The 19,174-nt window shown below is 47.3% G+C and overlaps 1 protein-coding gene across 2 annotated transcripts; it reads left to right on the plus strand.

Moving 5' to 3' along the window:
• Window positions 1-15,662: 15,662 nt before the first annotated feature.
• Window positions 15,663-18,838, plus strand: HELT (helt bHLH transcription factor). Of its 2 annotated transcripts, none has more exons than XM_041479981.1 (4): window positions 15,663-15,770; window positions 17,881-17,985; window positions 18,122-18,218; window positions 18,342-18,838. In XM_041479981.1, exons 1-4 carry the CDS (start codon window positions 15,738-15,740, stop codon window positions 18,836-18,838), a joined length of 732 nt encoding a protein of 243 aa, XP_041335915.1. In that variant the 5' UTR covers window positions 15,663-15,737. The 2 variants fall into 2 exon arrangements, with proteins under 2 accessions (XP_041335915.1, XP_041335916.1); XM_041479982.1 differs by having other exon boundaries at window positions 18,345-18,838.
• The last annotated feature ends 336 nt before the right edge of the window (window positions 18,839-19,174 follow it).

The following is a 19,174-nucleotide window of genomic DNA, read 5'->3' on the forward strand; positions in this document are numbered from 1 at the left end:
CTGGTTTGAGGGATGTATGATATCTCAAGCATTGCACAGGACATCCCAGTGATTAACTGAAGGGTCAGGTCTCCATTTCTCCAGTGGGATACCTGGGCTGAGGCTCAAGGCTCATTTCCAAATGTAGCTCACAAATGCCAGAAAGGTCAGATAGAGAAAACACTACTTTCTACCAAAACGACAAAAATTAGGTCAAATAGTAGAAAATATCAAATCCACTGTTTAATCTAAACCTAGTATTGCTACAACAAATCTTTATCTGTTGGAAGAGCTTTCCTCAGTCTGTAGGAGATGCCCTGGATTGTTTACCAATCTTCACAGCATGTTTAGAGGTCAAATTGTATCACCTTTCACGTATGTTGTTTTCCGAGAACCACAGGAAAACGACACCCACTTAGCAAGAGCTTATTTAGGCATTTGACTGTTTGCTTATCGGGTTAAGCCCTCAATTGACAAACCTTTCACACTGATTGAAGAGTACAAATTCCACTGGAAAAGAAGCAGTCTTAAATACAATCTTATTTAGCAAAACACTTGAAGTACCTGAGCTTATCTGGCCCTTTAAATTTCTAAAAATCTTAAACTTCTTGACAATGTATCATCTCATTGATATTGAATACAGCAATTTGCCTTCATCAAGTTTATTACAAAATCTGCGTCTGTGCTTCTGGAAACTAAAATTTACATTGCTAAATAAAGTCCCCAAAATCCCAAAATAGTACTGGAAAATGAAGTTCTCAGAAAAAGAGGGAAAACTGTCTGATCTGAAATGTACGACTTCTGCTATCACAGCCGCTGCTGTTAATGCTCAGTGATTAGGGTGAAATGTAATAAGGATTACAAATGGAGAATAGCTTATTAAGCAATTTATTTCTCCCTTTTACCAGGGTTGGAAAATTCCCTACAGTGCTCCCCTGAGCTTTCTGCCCAGGACGTTTAAAGATTACTGCTAATGCGACTTTGAAAGATTATGCCTTAGTATAATAGATCAAATCAAGAAAATTAGTCTGGTTTTCTTCCTAAATTTTCTTTTAATGTCATCCTCCTTCTCCCTTTAACTGTTTTGCCTGAGACCACAATTTATCACTTTGATAACACAGCAGTGGCACATAAAAAAGTGCTTTGAATGAAAAAGAAGGTGTGCCCCAACTTCCAGTAAGGAGAGTCTGTATAAAATCGATGAATGAAAGCTGCTTTTTTTTCTTTTTTCCTTTTCTTTTTTTCTGGACCCCCATAGGTTTTGCTGGTGCTAGCTGTGGGCTCCCTGCACCATGTCCTGCTGCATGGGATACATTCTAGGGCTTTTCATTTCCTTACAGATCTTTCTTCTCCTGGCACCCATCTGGTAATTGCTTGTGCTTGAACATCAGCATTACAAGACATTTTTGCAGCTCAGGTGCTCTTTTATGTATTCTGTACTTTGGAATAAAGAAGAAATATCTCTCTCTCTTAACCAAACACATCTCCAAAACCTATTTAAGAGGTTGTTTTTAACAGTGAGGTTAAAGACTAGAGCAGATTGACAGCTGCCAGGAAAGGTTTGCTCAAATTTAACACTAATGTAAATTCACTGAGTTCAGAAGCAATAGAGCAGAGGTGAATTAAATCTTTTGATCCACACGTATCTGAAAAACCACATACTTCTTCAGACATTACCTGCCTTAAAAAATAAAGTTGTATTTTTCATGAAAATAAATATTCAGTGCAAAAATCAGTAGTATTATTACCACAGAAAGTATGCACTGACACTTCAGTGTTTTAACTCCATGTTTAGAAAATTACCAAGATGAACATGCAAGTTTAAATAAAAATATTAAGTAGGCTGAAACTGTTAACAAGTGAAAATAGAAGTTTCCAGTGCCATCAGAGACATAATTTAATGCCCTCTGGTATTAATGGAATTACTCCAATAGTTTCACATGGACTGTTGTGGAGTTTAAAGGCCCAGTAGCAGTGAAATAAAATTACTTTTGGTCTGAAAGAGAACACCCAAGACCAAGAGTGGCAGTAGCCATAGCCCCTTTCCTCCTCCTGCTCATTGCCCTGCACTGTGCAGTCAGTGCCTGCAGTACCAGCTGCTGAGCCTCAGCACTCCTCTGCAGAGAGCTGAGAGGCACCCAGGCAACTGCCAAATGGAGAAGGTCTAAAATAATAATATAACAATTTACATTGCCATGACTAGGGTGATTTCCAAGACCTCCTCTGCAACAGAATGGGAATGGCTTGAGATACAAGCAGTAGCAAGGCCAGCTCACATGGAAAGAGGAAGAAAAAAGTAAATAAAGACCAGAAACTGTGCCTAAAGGCTCCAGTGCTGACACCTGTAGCAGAATGACTTGGTCAGTGTAAGTAATCTACACATATGGTTTCCTTTGTTGACCATATATAAAGGAAAATATCTATAGGCCAAGGTTAGGTGAGGATCCAAGTAAAAGATCTTGCAATGCAGGGACTTACAAAACTGTGGATAAAAATCATTGCTTAGTAAAAATAGCATACTTGTACAGTAGAATGAAACAATTCTGTTCCAGGTGCCAACAGGCACAGTTGTGTATCCGTCCAGCCTCTCATATACATTCTTGACCAATTTCTCCTCTCCCCCATCCCTGTCATGATGGTCAAGAGGACAGCTCAGACTTCTTACCTTGGTGGGAATCTAAAATTAATATTAAACCAGTCCCTTAGTGTTCAAATAGCCCCTCAGTGTGCATCAGTCTATTAGTTCATCAACATATTTCTTGACAGTCTCCTTCCCATCCTACAGAGCAATCTTATCTGGCTAACATGGCATTTCAGATAAAGATACTTTTTAAAAATACGGAGGTACAACCCCCCCCCCCCCCCCCCCCCCGTACTCTCCTAACTTCACTTCCAGATTTATTAGTGTTTTTAGGTTTCAAGCCACTTTGAAGGCTTATGAAAACAATTCACTGATGCATGCCACAGATATATCTCAAAAAGGTAGATCAACATCACTTAACATGCCCCTTCTGATTTTAGGTAAATCTGTTTAGTTTAGCAGTATGAAGAACAGGATTAAAGCCACATGTGGTGCTTCTGTTTTATACAACAAATGCACTGAAAAGCATTTCTTGCAATGCTGTGTGTGCTGCTTGCCAGTGCTCTTCACTGCACATTTGCTCTTGGGTACCATCATAACAAGACAGCCACTTTTTTCCCTGTAATTATTTCAAACCAAATTCTTTCAGACAGACACAGCATAACATACTCTACCTAAAAACAACCTGCACAGGTGCTGAATTAATAACTTGTTTCTCTGAGATTATCTTTGGACAATCGTAATCTCAAATTGTCCAGCAAATACATGTTTCCTATAGGTTTTTGATCACAGGTCCAACACAAATAGGGGAGGCTGTGGCTTTCACCTCCACAAAAACACTAGTAAGAGGAAATAGCAATATGCAGAAGACTGACTCTGTATATCCTGGCCACACGTAAGCGTATGGATGGTGGAAGAAGAGATTCCAAAGCACAAAAGAGAGGGGGAAAAAAGTAATGAAAGATGACAAAAAAAAATCTGGGAAAATAATCTTTATGAGAAACTTTATTATCTCTCTTCCCATTCTACCTCTTAGCCTTATCCAACTGCCACTGAGTATCCTATGTATATGCCAGTAGTGCTAAGCATTATTAATTCCATCAATATAAAATCGTTGCCAAAATTCTTCTGGATGCCTCATTAACAAAAGGCTGTATTTCCTTCCTGCTGTCTGCAGTGTTTTGGTAGTTTCCTCAGACTGGGGCTTTGTGCTAAGAGAAGGTGAGCAGCAGTTAGCATGGGCAAGTCCACCATTTGCATACAAACAGCTTTGTGCAGGCCTGAGCAACAGACACCAGAGAAAAACTTCCAATGCTTAAACACCAGTTACTCCCCCAGCTTTAATTTTTATCTTTCATCATCCTCCTCCCTTGTTATTCAGTTAGCTGAGCAGAGCACTGGGGTAGGCTGCTGGCAGCTTCCCTGGGCCTCCCTTGTGCAACCCAGCCCAGCCCCATAAGTCAGATCTGCTGGGACAGGACTCTGTCCCCACACGAGTTTTTTTTCACATGGGGTTGCCAGTTATCAAACTAGACAGATAGAATAACTTGTGACAATTCAGGTGCAGGGATTAAAGTCAATTATTATCACTTGCTAATATGTATAGGGTTCTCTCTTCCCAGGAGCTGCATGTTGGCAACCAGGAGCAGGTCAGAGGGAAGACCATCTGAGGACAGTCTGAAGAAAGATAGGGCTCTGCAGACCACCATCTCCAAAGGGAGGAGGCCAGTTATAACACTGGAGAAAGCTACTGAGATGCTGTTCCCTGGGATGAATTATTTTTCTTCTTCCACTGTATGGTTTTAGGTGACAGCACATATTCTGGCTGGTGACCAGTAACTAGTGGGGTTCCACAGGGCTCCATTTTAGGGCTACTTCTCCTCACTCTCTTTATAAACAACTTGAATACAAGATTGACAGGTAGTCTAAATTTGCTGATAATACTAAACTGGGGAACTGTTGACTCCCTCAAAGGCAGAGAGGCCCTGAAGAGAGACCTCAACCAATTAGAGAGCTGGGAAATCACCAAGTGCATGAAGTTCAACAAGGAAAAGTGCTGGATTCTGCATCTGGGACAGTGAAACCCTGAAAATACAGACTGGGGAATAAGAATGCTGGAAAGCAGTGCCATGGAAAGCGACCTGGGGGTGCTGGTTGATGGCAAGTTGAACATGGCCAGGAGGGCCAACCTGGGCCCCTGTGTCCTGGGGTGCATCAGGCACAGCATGGCCAGCTGGGCAAGGGAGGGGATTGCCCCTCTGCACTGGGGCAGCCTCACCTCAAGGGCTGGGGGCAGTTTTGGGCACTACAATATAAGAATGATATAAAGGTATTAGAGAGCATCCAAGGGAGGGCAAGGAAGATGGTGAAGGACCTTGAGGGGAAGCCACATAAGAAGTGGCTGAGGTCACTTGGTCTGTTCATCCTGGAGGAGACTGAGGGGACACCTCATTGTGTTCTCAGCTTCCTCATGAGGGGAAGAGGAGGGAAAGGCACTGATCCCTTCTCTGTGGTGACCAGTGACAGGACCTGAGGGAATGGCCTGAAGCTGTGTCAGGGGAGGTTTATGTTGGATATGAGGAAAATGGTCATCACCCAAAGGGTAGTTGGGCACTGGCTTCCCAGGGATGTGGTCACAGCACCAAATCTGACAGAGTTCAAGAAGTGTTTGGACTAGCACTCTCAGTGCCCCTCAAGAGACACTTGATTTGACTCTTGCAGTGTCCTGTGCAATATCAGGAGCTGGACTTGATGATATTTGTGGGTTCCTTCCATCTCAGGATATTCTGTGCTTCTATGCTGTAATACGTTAGTCATGTAAGTTTGACTTGTATGCCAAACATCTGCAAGTGCCTCCACAGAAACAGCAGTGTGGGATGTGCTCAAGCAGTAGCAGAGTCTGTTGCTTCATTGAGCTGCTATTTATTATGTTTTCAAAGATTTGGAACCATCCTCCTATGGACTTTCTGGCTGTTTTCAGAGCATGCTTACTGCAGGCTGACTGATGCACCTGAAGCAACAAACCATACGAGATGGTCAGGATTTTCACACTTCAAATGCTGAACTCCTAGTGATACTTAAGAGATTCCTCTGTATCTAGTATCAAAAGGCATTGCTGTGGGCTGATTTTAGTGGAAATCAAGTCTTTCCAGATTCCTGGCTTTTGCTAGAATCAGTATGACTCTGATAAGAGTGGGAAAACCTCCTAGCAGGTTTCTTCTGCACAGATGTATGCAGCAGCAGGGGAAAGAGGTTTTCAGGAGACCAAGGGGCAAAAGCCAGCCTGACTCAGGTTCAGCCAGTTTTTAGAGGACCTGAAGCCACCCTAAAAAGTTTCTAGTTTACCTCACTACCTGGAAAAATCTGCTCTGTTAGCAAAGCACTTGGCGAGGTCCCTGTTCCCCTTTTTAAATGGCCTAACTACCAGCTCAGGGGAAAGGAGACTTTCCTACCTCTGCAGCTGTCAGCCATAAATGGGGTTATCTTCGAAAGTATCTAGGGCACATTGAAAACCATAGGAATTGAGAGGATGCTGTTTTGGGAAGTACTGTATCGCAGCAGACAAACATCATCTTCCCATAGAGATGAAGACAGAGCATTGTTTTGTATAGCCAATAATTCTGCTGACATTTTAGGGAAATTACTGGAAAAATGGGCATCTCCAGTATCAAGCTATTTTTAGGACCATTCAAGATCATTTCAAGACAAGCGATTGCTGAATTTGGAACAATCATCAGGAAACAGAGCAGCTATCAACATGGTTTATGCAGAGGTGATTCAGGATCTGAAATACGTTCTCCTCTAGCTCGTAATTTTTTCCACACATTTCTTTTCACCTTCCCCTGCCCTCAGCTGATGGATGAATCATTATCCTCTGACAATCCGATGTTAATTAAAGAACATTTGCTTTCTATTTGCTCCAGAACCTTTCCTTATAAGTAATATAAATCTGGGATTTGTAAATTATTCTCATGCCTTTGTAAGGTTTCATTTTATAAAGCTTTCTTAAGGACATTTTTCTACAACACACAATTTTTACTGTATAGGAGGCAGTCTGATCAGCAGACAAATGAACATTTTATTACCCAAACATATCTCCAAAAATATCAGTAGATTACACAAGACAATTTCTGCTGATGCAGCTTTCCTCCTACATGATATGGCAGATGCCAAGAACTTTTGTAACCTTTGCCCTACATAAGTCTGAAGGATAAGCGATGAAATGAGAAGACATGGTACCTACAGATGATGATGGTAAGCGGTGTTCATGGGCCTAGAAGCAAGAGGCCAAAAGGCATGGCAGAACAAATAAGCTGTACTGTACATATGTCTGGAGCAGTCTGTGTGATGCTGGAGAGAACTTCAGCACATTCATTTCACTAAGTTGCGTTGCTGAAAACAAGCCAGAGCTGTGAACCACTCAATTACTCTTGCAGGATAAAAGTAAAGGTGACTCCCTTGCCTGGTGTGTTTCATACACAGGCCAATTAGATCAGCACACTTGTCGCTCTGAGGATCTCAGAATTGCAGCTGCTCCACCTGCAGAGCAATCGGGCTGCTCCTAACCCGTGCTTGTTGATGTTCAGCGGTGAGCGGCACAGCCGGGGGCTGGACTTAATGAGACAGGGGGTTTTAAATGACTGCGCTGCGTTTAGAGCAAAAATAGCCTCAAGCTGCTTTAAATTAGATCCCAGCCAGACTGATATATTAAAAAAAAAAAAAAAAAATCAAATAAACCCTCAAGGCTGCCCTCTAATGCCAGCATCAGAATTCTGCTCAAGCAGCCTTTCCATCAGGTAACATTTGATGAGAACTTAATCGGGGAGCTGAGCACTTTGCATCAATAACTAGAGCAAAAAACCACACATCCTACTTCTTAACTAGCAGATATTTGATCATTTTAGCACAGAGGGAAAAAAAAAAAAGGGAGAGAGGTGTCTAATGCTACTCACAAATTCAGCTAAACCATGACTTGAACCATATACTCTGTTTCTCAATAATTTATATTCTACAAAGCTTCCCATAGTCATTGTTTTGTTATGTTGAGGTTTTTTTCAAATAAGGGTGACTTGATTATTATTGAAATGCTGTATTCAAAATGCAGCAATGTTTTTATTTAGGCAAAAATTCTATTAATAAGCTTAGTCAAACCAAGGTATATAAGTATCTTAAGAATTGGGAAATATTAACTTAGGTGACAATATAAATGCCTAACAGCATGCTTGGATTGCATTAACTGTATTTTTAGAGCTGTATCAGCTGGTGTCCATGCTAGGAACATTTCATCATCTGGGATAAATTCTGAGATCTGATGAATCAGGCACTGTTTCATAATACTGAATTCATGCATCTGATCACACACAAAGTTTATTTTTAGCAATTTGATTAGAAAATAAAAGGCGAGTTAAAACCTCAGGCGCTGGTGACAATCACTAGAGGGCAGTAGCCAACCCCTAATGTTCCCGCAGTTTTACACAAAGCCTTGTAGGCTTCCACTCGGGGAGAGAGATGAGCAGCCTCCCCGGCGACGATGCTCATGTGATGGAAGAAAAGCCTGCCTGTTTGCCACGAGTGTTAACACTGCTCGACATTAAGCTATTTTTAAAAAGTTACTGGTGACAAGTAATACAGGCAATGTCGTTTCTTTATCTAATGGTGCCTGTCATCAGCACCACAGATGGGCTGTGGAAGAAGAATTTGGATGGTCCCACGTTGCAAATGCCAGGACCAAACAGTGGGACTTATTCTCCACTCCCTTCTAGCTTGTCAGCCACAAGTGCCATGGGGCACAGTGACACTCCAATCAGCATTTTATATGGATCTTCATATATTCATATAAGATAACAGTGCAGAAGTTTGTGCTTTTCATACCACTGCCATTTACATATTATTTTCATGTACGTACATATATTGGGTGAAACAATGCCAGATCAATAGAATGGAGTAAGTGATTCCAGTGCTTGCCACTGAGAAACTCTTCCCAGCTCTCCTTTCTAGCACTGACACTTTCATGTTCTATTTTCCCCTATCCCATAAACAAACCAAATTCATTAGAAAAAGCAATAACTAATGTTCAAAGCACCACAACAGGCTGGGTGCCCAGACACACCCCTATCTGTGCCATCAAGAGGGTGGGATATGAATGTGAAGGAAGAATGAGACCTCAGACCATGCACAAGATGGTTATACATGCTCATGACATGTAAAGTAGCTTTCCATCAAAATGGACATGGCATTAAAGCCAGAGGGGACATGTGTACTTCTTCCCTGCCTGCTACAATAAGTTTAAAAAATGAGTCAGATGAAATGAAAAATGGGTGGCACCATATCTAGCACTGATACATTTTCTAGTGTTCCTAAACCAGTTGTGTTTTCATTTAGGAAATCTAACTATATTTGGTGGTTTACACTTCTGCTTCAGGATCTAAGGATTTAATAAAAATTACTTTTCTATTCCAATGGTTATGCAGAATGCTTGAGGACCTGAGTCATAAAAGTTGAGGAAGGAAAAACAACAAATGGAAAACCACTGAAATAAACAAAGTTCTGATGGCTTGTTACTATTGCTGACAATTTTAAGTTCCTGACTATTCACTTATCTTAAGAGTTTGGGGGCTTTTCACTTATCTTAAGAGTTTGGGGGCTCATGACTTAGGAATACTGAGATTTTATTATGCTCTAAATTTTATCCAGGAAGGGAGAGTTGTAGCAGAAATATCTGGTCACCATCTGCTATCCCTGTGTCAGATATACACAGTTTTGGCAGAAGAATGTCCCTGCAAGGTATGATCAGGGCTCTGTTATTCTCCCTCTGACATTAGATAGGCATGCACTAAGAAAGAGTCAAAGAACAGGGCGAGCAGGGGATGATGCTTACCAAGAATACTTTGACAGCTTTTAAAGAAAGTGTTTGCATTTGTCATGTTTTGTTTGTCTAGCAGAAGAGATCTTACCCTGCTATCATCAAAGGTATACTTACGCAAGAAATTATCATTTTAGAGCCAGGACATGCAAGCAAATGTCATACTTATTTTTGTGGAATTTGTGGGATCTTCACATGTTATCATAACCTTTTGGATTGCCTTTGGGCTATGAGTTCAGAAACAGGTGAGGGCTATTGGCAGCGAGTGAGACAAAGAACTTGACTTGAAGAAGAGCTACCTAAACTTTCCAGAAGCAGAACACTTTTCAGTGTTCAGTCAGAAGGTTAAGACTTTCACAGAACAAATAGTCAGATAGCAATGGAAAGCCTTTAACTCTTTTAACCTTTTCCCAGTAGCAGACAGAACAGTGCCTCCAAGCTGCATGTTCCTCCCTTCCTGGCTGTATCCATCTCCTCTCTCTTTGAATAAAGGAGACAAGCAAACTGCTAGATAACTCAAAGCTGCAATGGGATACAGAGAAACAAGTGCTGACTCAACCTTCAGCAACAGAGACCACTCAGTATCCACGACAGAGAGCCAGCAGGAGGGCTGGCCACCCCACCTGCACAGCAATAATGAAGCTGCAAAAGGCAACTGGTTGGAGCTGCAGCCCTTGCCTCGAAGACAGGCAGACTCTGCAGGAACCCTGAGGCATCAGTCCCTCTCTCTTTTTAATTTCACAATATAAACTTTATATTACCTGCCTTCACAGAGTCTCTGAGATTTTAGACTTGTGCTGCTTGCCATATGTTAACGCTGGATTAACCTCACAAAAGCCAGCCACCAGTGTAGCATGCAGGACCATTGATATCACCTCCCTGTTATACAGGGGAACCTTGGCACAGCCTACGCATAATGCAGCATCCTAACTCTCTAAGTTAGCAACAAGGGCACATTTCAGAAATAATTCTTTAGAAGCCAGTGTAGCAGGGACTAGTGTTTGGTCCACTCAGTCTCTGGGAAATCAGAGCAAAGCTGGACTGAACCAAAGAATATTGTTTTGCTGAAAAGTCCTATAAGTCCCCAGTCCACTCAATAAGCTCAGTACTGAGGGTTCATAATAATAAGATGCTTGAACTATGGCATTACTAAATTAATAGGCTTTGCAGAGTCCATAAATCTCTCACAGGGGTCCCCTTTTCCACTTCAGCTAGAAAGAAAGTCATGGCTAGGAGTTACAAAGGACTCTAGAGGGAATTAAGCTCTGAAGTCCTATTGAATTAGCATTGTTTACAAAGCAGTCATAAGTATAATGGATGTTAATGAGTCTTTAATGGGCCGAGTTGCAATACAACACATGGTGAACTACAATTAACAGAAAGACTGTGCTTACCTCCCATTTATTCTTCTTGACACAGGTGTAAAAACCCTGTATCTAAATGAATTGTCCTGTTGAGAACAGAGTAAAAGAGCTCAATCTGCTGTGTAGAGTAAGAAAAAATACATTTCTTCTATGCCAAACCAAAGTGCGGCTGAATTACACCAAAATTAAATATTCACACAGGAAGCACACAGAACTTGGCTGAGGTTGGCAGACATCTCAGGAGGTCATCTGGTCCAACCTCCCTGCTCAAGCATGGCCACCTCGAGGCCGTTGCCCAGGACCATCTCCAGACCCCACAAACTCTGTGGGCAACTTGTTTCAGTGATTAACCATCCTCACAGCAGAAGAGCTGTTTCCTATTACAGGCAGAACTGCTGTGTTTCTGTTTGTGCACATTGCCTCTGTTCCCATGACTGAGAACCATTGAAAACAGTCTCGCTCCAACTTCTTTACACCCTTCCTTCAGGTATTTGAACACAGCGGTAAGCTTTTCCTGAGCCTTTTCTTCTTTATTCTGAGCAGTGTCAGCTCCTTCAGCCTCTCCTCCTACATGAGGTGCTCCAATCCCCTAATCATCCTCGTGGCCCTTTGCTGGAGTCCCTTCAGTGTGGCCATCTCTCTCTCGTACTAAAGAGCACAGAACTGGATCCAGAACTCCAAATGTGGACTCCCCCGGTGCTGAGTAGAGGGGCAGGGTCACCTCCCACAACTTGCTGGCAATAATCCTCCTAATGCACACCAGGATACCACTGACATTCTTGGGGCACACTGCTGGCTCGTGTTCAACTTGATGTCCACTAGGATCCCCAGGCCTCTCTCCACAGAGCAGCTTTCCAGTCAGTCAGCCCTCCAGCATGTACTGGTGCAGGGGGCTGTTTCTTCCCAGGTGCAGGACTTTGCATTTCCCTTTGCTGAATTTCATGTCATTCCTGACCGCCCTTTTCATTAGCCTGTTGAGAGCCTTCTGGATGCAGAATGATTCTCTGGTGAGAACTTGCTGAGGGTATGTTCCATCTCATTAATGAGGATGTTAAACATGACTAGACCAAATTCTGAACCCCGGGGTACACCAGGAGTTACTAGACACTAGATTTTGTGCCACAGATCATCCCTCTCTGAACTGAGCAATCCAGCCAGCTTTAAGTTCTGCTCATCCAGCCTGCAGGTCATTGGCTTCTCTACAAGGATGTTACAGGAGAAAATATCAAAAGCCAAGAAGATCACAGAATCATAGAATAGCTTGGGTTGGAGGGGATCTTAAAGACCATCTCATTCCAACCCTCCTGCTGTGGGCAGGGACACCTTCCACTAGACCAGGTTGCTCAGATCCTCATCCAACCCAGCCTTCAACACTTCCAGGGATGAGGCATCCACAAATTCTCTGAGCAGTCTGTTCAGTGCCACCATCACAGTAAAGAATTTCTTTCAAATAACTACTCTAAATCTACTCTATTTCAGTTTAAAGCCCCTACCCCTTGTACTGTCACTATGTGCCCTTGTAAAAAGTCCCTCTCCATTTTCCTGGTAGGTTCTTTTCAGGTACTGAAAAGCTGTAATAAGGTCACCCTGAAGCCTTCTCTTCTTCAGAACATCCACTGCTCTTTCTTTATCCACCAAGCCTGTCACATCATCATAGAATATTATTGGGTGGATTAAGTATAACTTCACTTCTGTAAAGCCATGCTGAGCAAAAGTTTTTACTTTTGTTTGTTTTTAGTTTTTACTAAGACTGGAGAGGAGAGGCTAGACATTTTTCAGCATTAGACATGTCATTGCAGAAAAAGCCCCTGTGTTTTCTACCTTTATTTGTGCCAGTCACTAATCTAGCTATTTAGCTATTTAGAACACCTCAGTCACAAGCAATTTAATGTACACCTCCCCACTGATTCATGATTACCTAAATCCCACTGAAATAAATTTTAGCACTCTGTTCTCATTCTGACAGGCTGTCATTTAAACAGCAACATATTCTGTCTCAATAGTGACATGGCTGGGAAGATAGCTGTCATTGGGAAAACTGCAAACATCTATCCACTGTCTTGGGAGGACTCACTTTGTACAAACATGCAGTGGGCAGTCTTAAGTTTTGCCATGTATACATATTTGATGAACAAAAGCTGTATCAGGTCTTCTGTCGATGTAAATCAGCCCTTATAAATGGCTATAACATATATAACTATGCCTGATTTTAATCAGTGAAATATTTTGCCCAATGTAATTCTGAATACTTTAGCTATACTACATATAAATCTAAACATAAGCTTAAAATCTTGTATCTGGGAAAAAAAGTCAACAAATGAGATATTACAAATTACAGGAATGTATGAGAATGACTTTCAAGCAATCCACACTCAAAAAAGTTAATACAAAGAATAATTTAAAAGTAATCCACATCAGAGTTTACATTCCTGAAAAGCTTTTAATCATGAAGAACAGAGTCAGAGTATGTTATATAGAAATTACACCACAAAACATACTTAAAGTGAACTGTGCCTCCTCAGACATGGAATTTGACAAGCACAAAGCAGCACTCAGGAGCAGTACTGACCTGGAAGTCCTGTCTTCTACCACAGAGATACTTGACAACTTCCTATAATAAAGATCAAAGTTTTAGAGTTTTAGGATCAAAGTTTGGCTTATGGGTTTATTACCATATCTCACAGAATGAGAAGAACATAATCTTCTGAAGCACTAATAGCACCTCTTTGAGCACTCTAGGATTTTGAGGAGAGCACCCTGAATCTACCCAACAATACAAGAGACGCATAGTTACAAGCATGGCGTCTTCTGCAAAGGACCATATTGGCATGGAGTCCCAAGACCTATCATGTTATCACCTCCCCCCTGCTGATGCCACTATTCATGGCAGGTGAGCAAACAGAGGAGCATGGCCCTTCCATTAGGAAGGAAGACATGGAAGTGGACTACAACTGGACCAAACAATATCATTGAGGTAAGGAATACCTCTGCACCTGAGGAACAAGGTGGAGATGTGAGATGTGGACCAAGCATACACAGAGGCAGAGCGCATTAGGAGCTGTGAAAAGACTGAAACTGCTAGCCAAGCTAGCACTGAGAGTGCAAGAGTAAACTAACTCACAGCAAAAGCTGGCACCACGTGATGAACTATATACAGCTGAGGGTTAAGCTCCTAAACTAAATGCTTTCTCTTGAGTGGGGCTCACGTCTTCTTTCCAGATCCAGGATTGTCAAGTAATAAAGTTATCACTTCTACAAGTAGGACCTTTTGCACCTTGTGAGTTCTCCCACTCCCCAACAGCCATGAGATCACCCAGAAGTGTGAATGTCTGTCCACATTACACAGCAGGATCTCCAGTATGGGGCTACCATGCTGGCAGGGCCAACCCCAGCCCTAGCCACACTAGGACACAACTTTGCACTTGACTCAGCAGTTGCATGGACAACTCTTTCCACGGGAGACTGGTTATCTGATTTCTTGCTTGCACACGACAATTATTTTCAAGCCTAATATCCACAGTTTCGATTACTTGGTGAAGTAATTGCATGTAACCTCAACGTTATATGGGAATCATAAAAGAAAAGAGGGGGTGAAGAATCAGAGGGAAGATTATCTGTTTTCTCAAAAAGGCAAACCCAGATGCCAATTCAGCTTGACGACTCCCAGAGGATCTCCACCTCCCTGTCACAGCCCATGTCTGGCAGATGTCGGCAGCGCCAGCTCCCACGGGACAACGGCCACACGCCACTGAGACGCGGCACCCGTGCGCACCCCGGCAGCGCAACGCGGGGGCCGAGGCCCACAAGGCGGGGACCCCCGGGCCGGCCGCGGGGCGAGGGCGACGGGCGGCCGTGGCGGTACTGCCTGCCCTCGCCCTGCAGCCCTCGCACTGCAGCCTCCGGGGCGAGGGCGGGCTCATCCCGCTCCGCGCGTACCGGACAGGGCTTTGCGCCTCGGCCGCCGACTCGCCCCTTGCCCGGGGAGAAGGCTGCGGCCCGCGGGACTCCTGGGCGAGAGGCGAAAACCGGTGGAGGGTGATGGGGACGCGGGTGTCCGCCGTGGGTTGCCAAAGAGCCGTACACGGGTGTCCCGCAAGGAGAGCCAACAATCGCTCTAGAGAAACTAAAAAATACTCAAACCTGCCTTCTCCTGGCTTCCCTAAAGGGTGACAGTCCGACCGCGGCAGTGTCGGGTGATCTCCCTCTGGCTTCAGCCCCGCCAAAGCCCTCCGAGGACGAGGCTGCGGTACACGCGGGGATGCCACGGCCACCCCGTGCCCCCCGCCGCTGACCCGGGCAGCCCGGCCCGCGGGGGAACCAACGAAGGAACAGCCAGCGAGCAAATAAACAACTTTCCTGGTATAAGAAGTTGCCTCGCAGGTGCCTGCAGCTGGCGGTTAACACAGACAGTAAGAGGATCAACTCCATCTCCGCCAGTGCAGCAAAAAGAGGAGGAAAAAAATAAAAGCCCCCTCATTTGCTATTCAGAATTTAGTTAATTTGGATGATAACGGTTAGTGTTTAATCCCATTGTACGAGAATGAATATACCGAAACCTACAAGGCTCCTGGAAGAATAATACGGCCGGCGGCACGGCACGCAGGGGTGCCCAGGCGAGCAGCCTGCCTTGCCCACTCCGTCCCGCCGACCGGGGTAGACGCGCCCCGGGGCCACCACCGCCTCCTCCCGCGGAGGCGTTCGGCCCTCCCGACCGGCCCGGAGAGGTGGGACCAGCCCGGGGCACTGGGGTGAGGGCCGGCACCTCGCCTATCCTCCGGCCGCTTCTGGGGAAACGAACGGGCGAGAGCGGCGGTGCCACCCGCCGTGCTCACCCGGGGACATGTGGTGGGGATGGTTTCCCCATTTTAAACCGCAAAGAGAAAAGGGTGGAAAAACGGGGAATACGAGGGAGGACGTGGGAGTTTCCGAGAGAACAACTGCCCGAGCTCACATGGCGGGGATATCGCCGTTTACCGCAGTGGTGGTAAAATCGGTGGCGTCGCCCGGGAGGGCAGAGCCAGGCGCCGGGCTGCCCCGCCGCCGGCCCGGTCGCTCTCGGCTTTTCCCTCCCCCTCGGGGGTGGTGGAGCCCCGCGGCAGAGCCGGGGCCGGGGGCGGTGGCGGAGCCGGGGGGGGGAGGACGGGAGGGCGGCCCTGCGGTCCGTGCCGGGTCCGGAGGCGCACCGACGGCCGTGGAGAGGCCCGGACTACATTTCCCATGGCCGCCGCGGCCGGGGGCGGTGCGGGGCGGTGCGGGGCTGTGCGGGGCGGGTCGGGGGCTCGGTGCGCTCGCCAGGCGAGGAGCGCGGCTGCCCGGGCGGAGGGCCGCGGAGAGGAAAGCTAACAATGCTGTGAAAATATGTTTGCAGAAAATAGACAATTGTTGGATTAAACGTATTCAAGTATGAAATAATGCCTTTTTGTGTAAAAAACCTCAGCAATGTGAGCGTACAAAAGTTCCCCTGTGGCAGTTACTTGCTCCCTTTGTGAGCTTTGCGCTCCGGCGTCTCCACTTGGCGCGTTTAACTCGGAGCCCCCCTTTAAACGCGATTGTTTCTTTCTTTTTAATGACATTTACCGGATCAAAACATGCTGTTAATTCGATCAGAAAGCTTTACCCTCCTTAACAATGCCACAATAATTTCTCCTGAAGTTTGTTAAATTGACCAAAATTAGGCAAATGAATAGGGGGTCTGTCGGCGATCCCGCTCGCAGGTGACACCGAATAATGCACTCTCGGACCAGCTGCGATCCCCTCTTTATTTGCCCCTCTTTTCTTTGACCCGCATTATTAAAATTTAGGCCCAATGAAACTATTCATACTTTTCAATGGGACATTTTCCTATAGGATAATAGGCTACAAATTGAGCCTCTCCAAAGGAGAGGGGGAGAGCAGGGGGGGTAAAACAACAACGCACAGACGCGCACACCACACAAAAAAGGAGCGTCGTGTGCCAAAGCCTGGCGAGAGCCTCCCTGGGCCGACGGAAAAAAAAAAGGGGGGGTGATGGGGGGGGATATCGTGTGCCAGCCCCCCGGTCCCACACCTGCCGGGGTGTCCCCGGCGCATAAAGCGGTGTAAACAAAAAAATCCTCGCTGCCATCTCTTATAAAGATGGACGTGTCACCAAGTCGTGTGAGAAAAGCCTGAGAACAAACGGGGCCACTCCGTCTCCAAGGGTTCTCCCTTGAACTGGGCGGAACAGCCTATTAAGGGCTTACTTAATTACTTTAATGACTCTGGACAGGCTTTAAAATGCAGTCAGCTCCGGGGCTAAGGGGAGGGGTAGGGGGTGCCGGGGATTTGAAGGCTGGCGGCGGGGACGGGGCCGGGGATGCGGCGAGCGGGGCGCAGGGCGCGATACCGCGCCCTGCGCCCCGCTCGCCGCATCCCCGGCCCCGTCCCCGCCGCTATTGTGGGACAGTCACGTGTGTCCCCGAGGTCCACGTGGGGCGACACAGCTGGGCCGCCCCCGGCTGCGTGGACGGGGGCGAGGAGGGGGAGAAAGGAAGAAGAGAGAAGAAAAAAAAACCCCTCATCCCCTCGCCCCCTTCCACCCTGATCTTTAATGCATACACTCCCTCGGCGCCGCTCTCCCGTAATCCTATGGGATCAGCGGGCCCGTGGAGGCCCCCCGGGGTCCCCCCCAAGAAGTGATGGCTTTATAAGGGGGCCGGAGAGAGAGGGGATGCAGAGCCCACCATGGCCTCCAAGCTCAAGGAGCGGAGGGTGAGTCGTCGCCCGCCTTGCGCGCACGGGTCTGCGGGGCCGCCAAGCCGGCCTGGCCCCGAGCCCTTCGCCGCCTTTCCCTTTGAAAAGCCTCCCCACAAAAAAACAACCACACGACCCTCAAAAAAACCAAGGCTGCCCTGCCGGGGCCGTCCGCGCAGTCGAGGAGCCTCCAGGCCCGCGCGGCGAGGACCGGCCACCGGAGCATCATCCTTCCCGAAGCCGCGTCGCGCTCGGCACCACTGCTCCGAGCGGGGCTGGGGACTGACTTCCCTGGAGGGGTCGAGACCGGGGGCGGCTGTCACAGCGAGACTGGATCCATCTGTTTTCTCTTCCCCCACTAACGCGCCCCATATGTTTTGCAGAGGACGCCGGTTTCCCACAAAGTGATTGAGAAGCGGAGGAGGGACCGCATCAACCGCTGCCTCACCGAGCTGGGGAAGACGGTGCCCATGGCTCTGGCCAAGCAGGTAGGCGGGGGGGAGCAGCCCCTACGCCCTTTTCTCCCCGACATCCCCCCCGATACGGCGGGGCTAGGGGGCGGCCCAGTAGAACGCAGAGCAGTCTCAGGGGAGAGGTGATGCCCATCTGCCCTGCCCGTTGCAGAGCTCGGGGAAGCTGGAGAAAGCGGAGATCCTGGAAATGACGGTGCAGTACCTGCGTGCCCTGCACTCGGCGGACTTTCCCCGCGGCCGGGAGAAGGGTAGGTGGACGGGAGCGACCTCCCGCGGCCCCCGCCAGGTCACTCGCGGCATGGAGGCGGCCTTCCCCCCTCCTCTCCCGACCAGACCCTGAGGAGCTCGATTCCCTTCCCTTTCCTTTCCAGCAGAGCTGCTCTCCGAGTTCGCTAATTACTTCCACTACGGCTACCACGAGTGCATGAAGAACCTGGTCCACTACCTGACGACGGTAGAGAGGATGGAGACCAAAGACACCAAGTACGCCCGCATCCTGGCCTTTCTCCAGTCCAAAGCACGCTTCGTTACTGAGCCTCTCTTCACGTCCCTGGGCTCCCTCCCGGAGCCGGACTTTTCCTACCCGCTGCATCCTGGGCCCGAGTGCCCCGGGCATGTCCACAGTCCCGCCGAGGGCGTGCTCCAGCCGCCCTCGGGGGGGCCATTCCCCTGGCACGGCGCCGCCCGCAACCCCTCCCTGCCCTACCACTTGCCCAGCGCCGCCGTACCCCTCGCCAACCCCGGCCAGCAGCGCAGCACTTTCCTCTCATCCGTGCAGGGGCTGGACCGCCACTACCTCAACCTCCTCGGCCATTCCCACCCCAACGCCTTCGGGCTGCCCCCGGGCCAGCACCCCTCCATGCTATAGAGACTCGTCCCGCCTGAAAAAACACCTATTTATGACCGCGGACACTGCGGGTTACACTCGGGCGCACGGGGAGGCTGCCGGGGGCAGGGAGATGCGCAGGGGTCCCGGCTGGCGAGGAGCCCCCGGGGACCCAGATCTGCCCCCGCCCGCCCTCTCCAAGGGCCTGAAGCTGTCCCCATCCGCTCGTCTTCCCACCTCCGGGTTCAGTGCCTGTACAAGTTATGCCTTGGAATAAAAGTTTATACCCGCCGCTGCTTTTTGTTTCCATGAGGGAGCTTCCTCTGGTGGCGGTGGGAGTCTTCCCACGCAGCCACCCAGGGCAAAAAAACCCACGAG

This window comes from Pyrgilauda ruficollis, unplaced genomic scaffold (assembly GCF_017590135.1).
Source record: "Pyrgilauda ruficollis isolate IOZ18807 unplaced genomic scaffold, ASM1759013v1 scaffold5, whole genome shotgun sequence".
Lineage (NCBI taxonomy): Eukaryota > Metazoa > Chordata > Aves > Passeriformes > Passeridae > Pyrgilauda > Pyrgilauda ruficollis.

Coding starts and splice junctions, on each gene's coding strand:
- HELT (XM_041479981.1), top strand. CDS start 15,738: ATGGCGGGGATATCGCCGTTTACCGCAGTGGTG. Junction 15,771..17,880: donor CGCCGTTTACCGCAGTGGTG/GTAAAATCGGTG, acceptor TATGTTTTGCAG/AGGACGCCGGTTTCCCACAA. Junction 17,986..18,121: donor CCATGGCTCTGGCCAAGCAG/GTAGGCGGGGGG, acceptor TGCCCGTTGCAG/AGCTCGGGGAAGCTGGAGAA.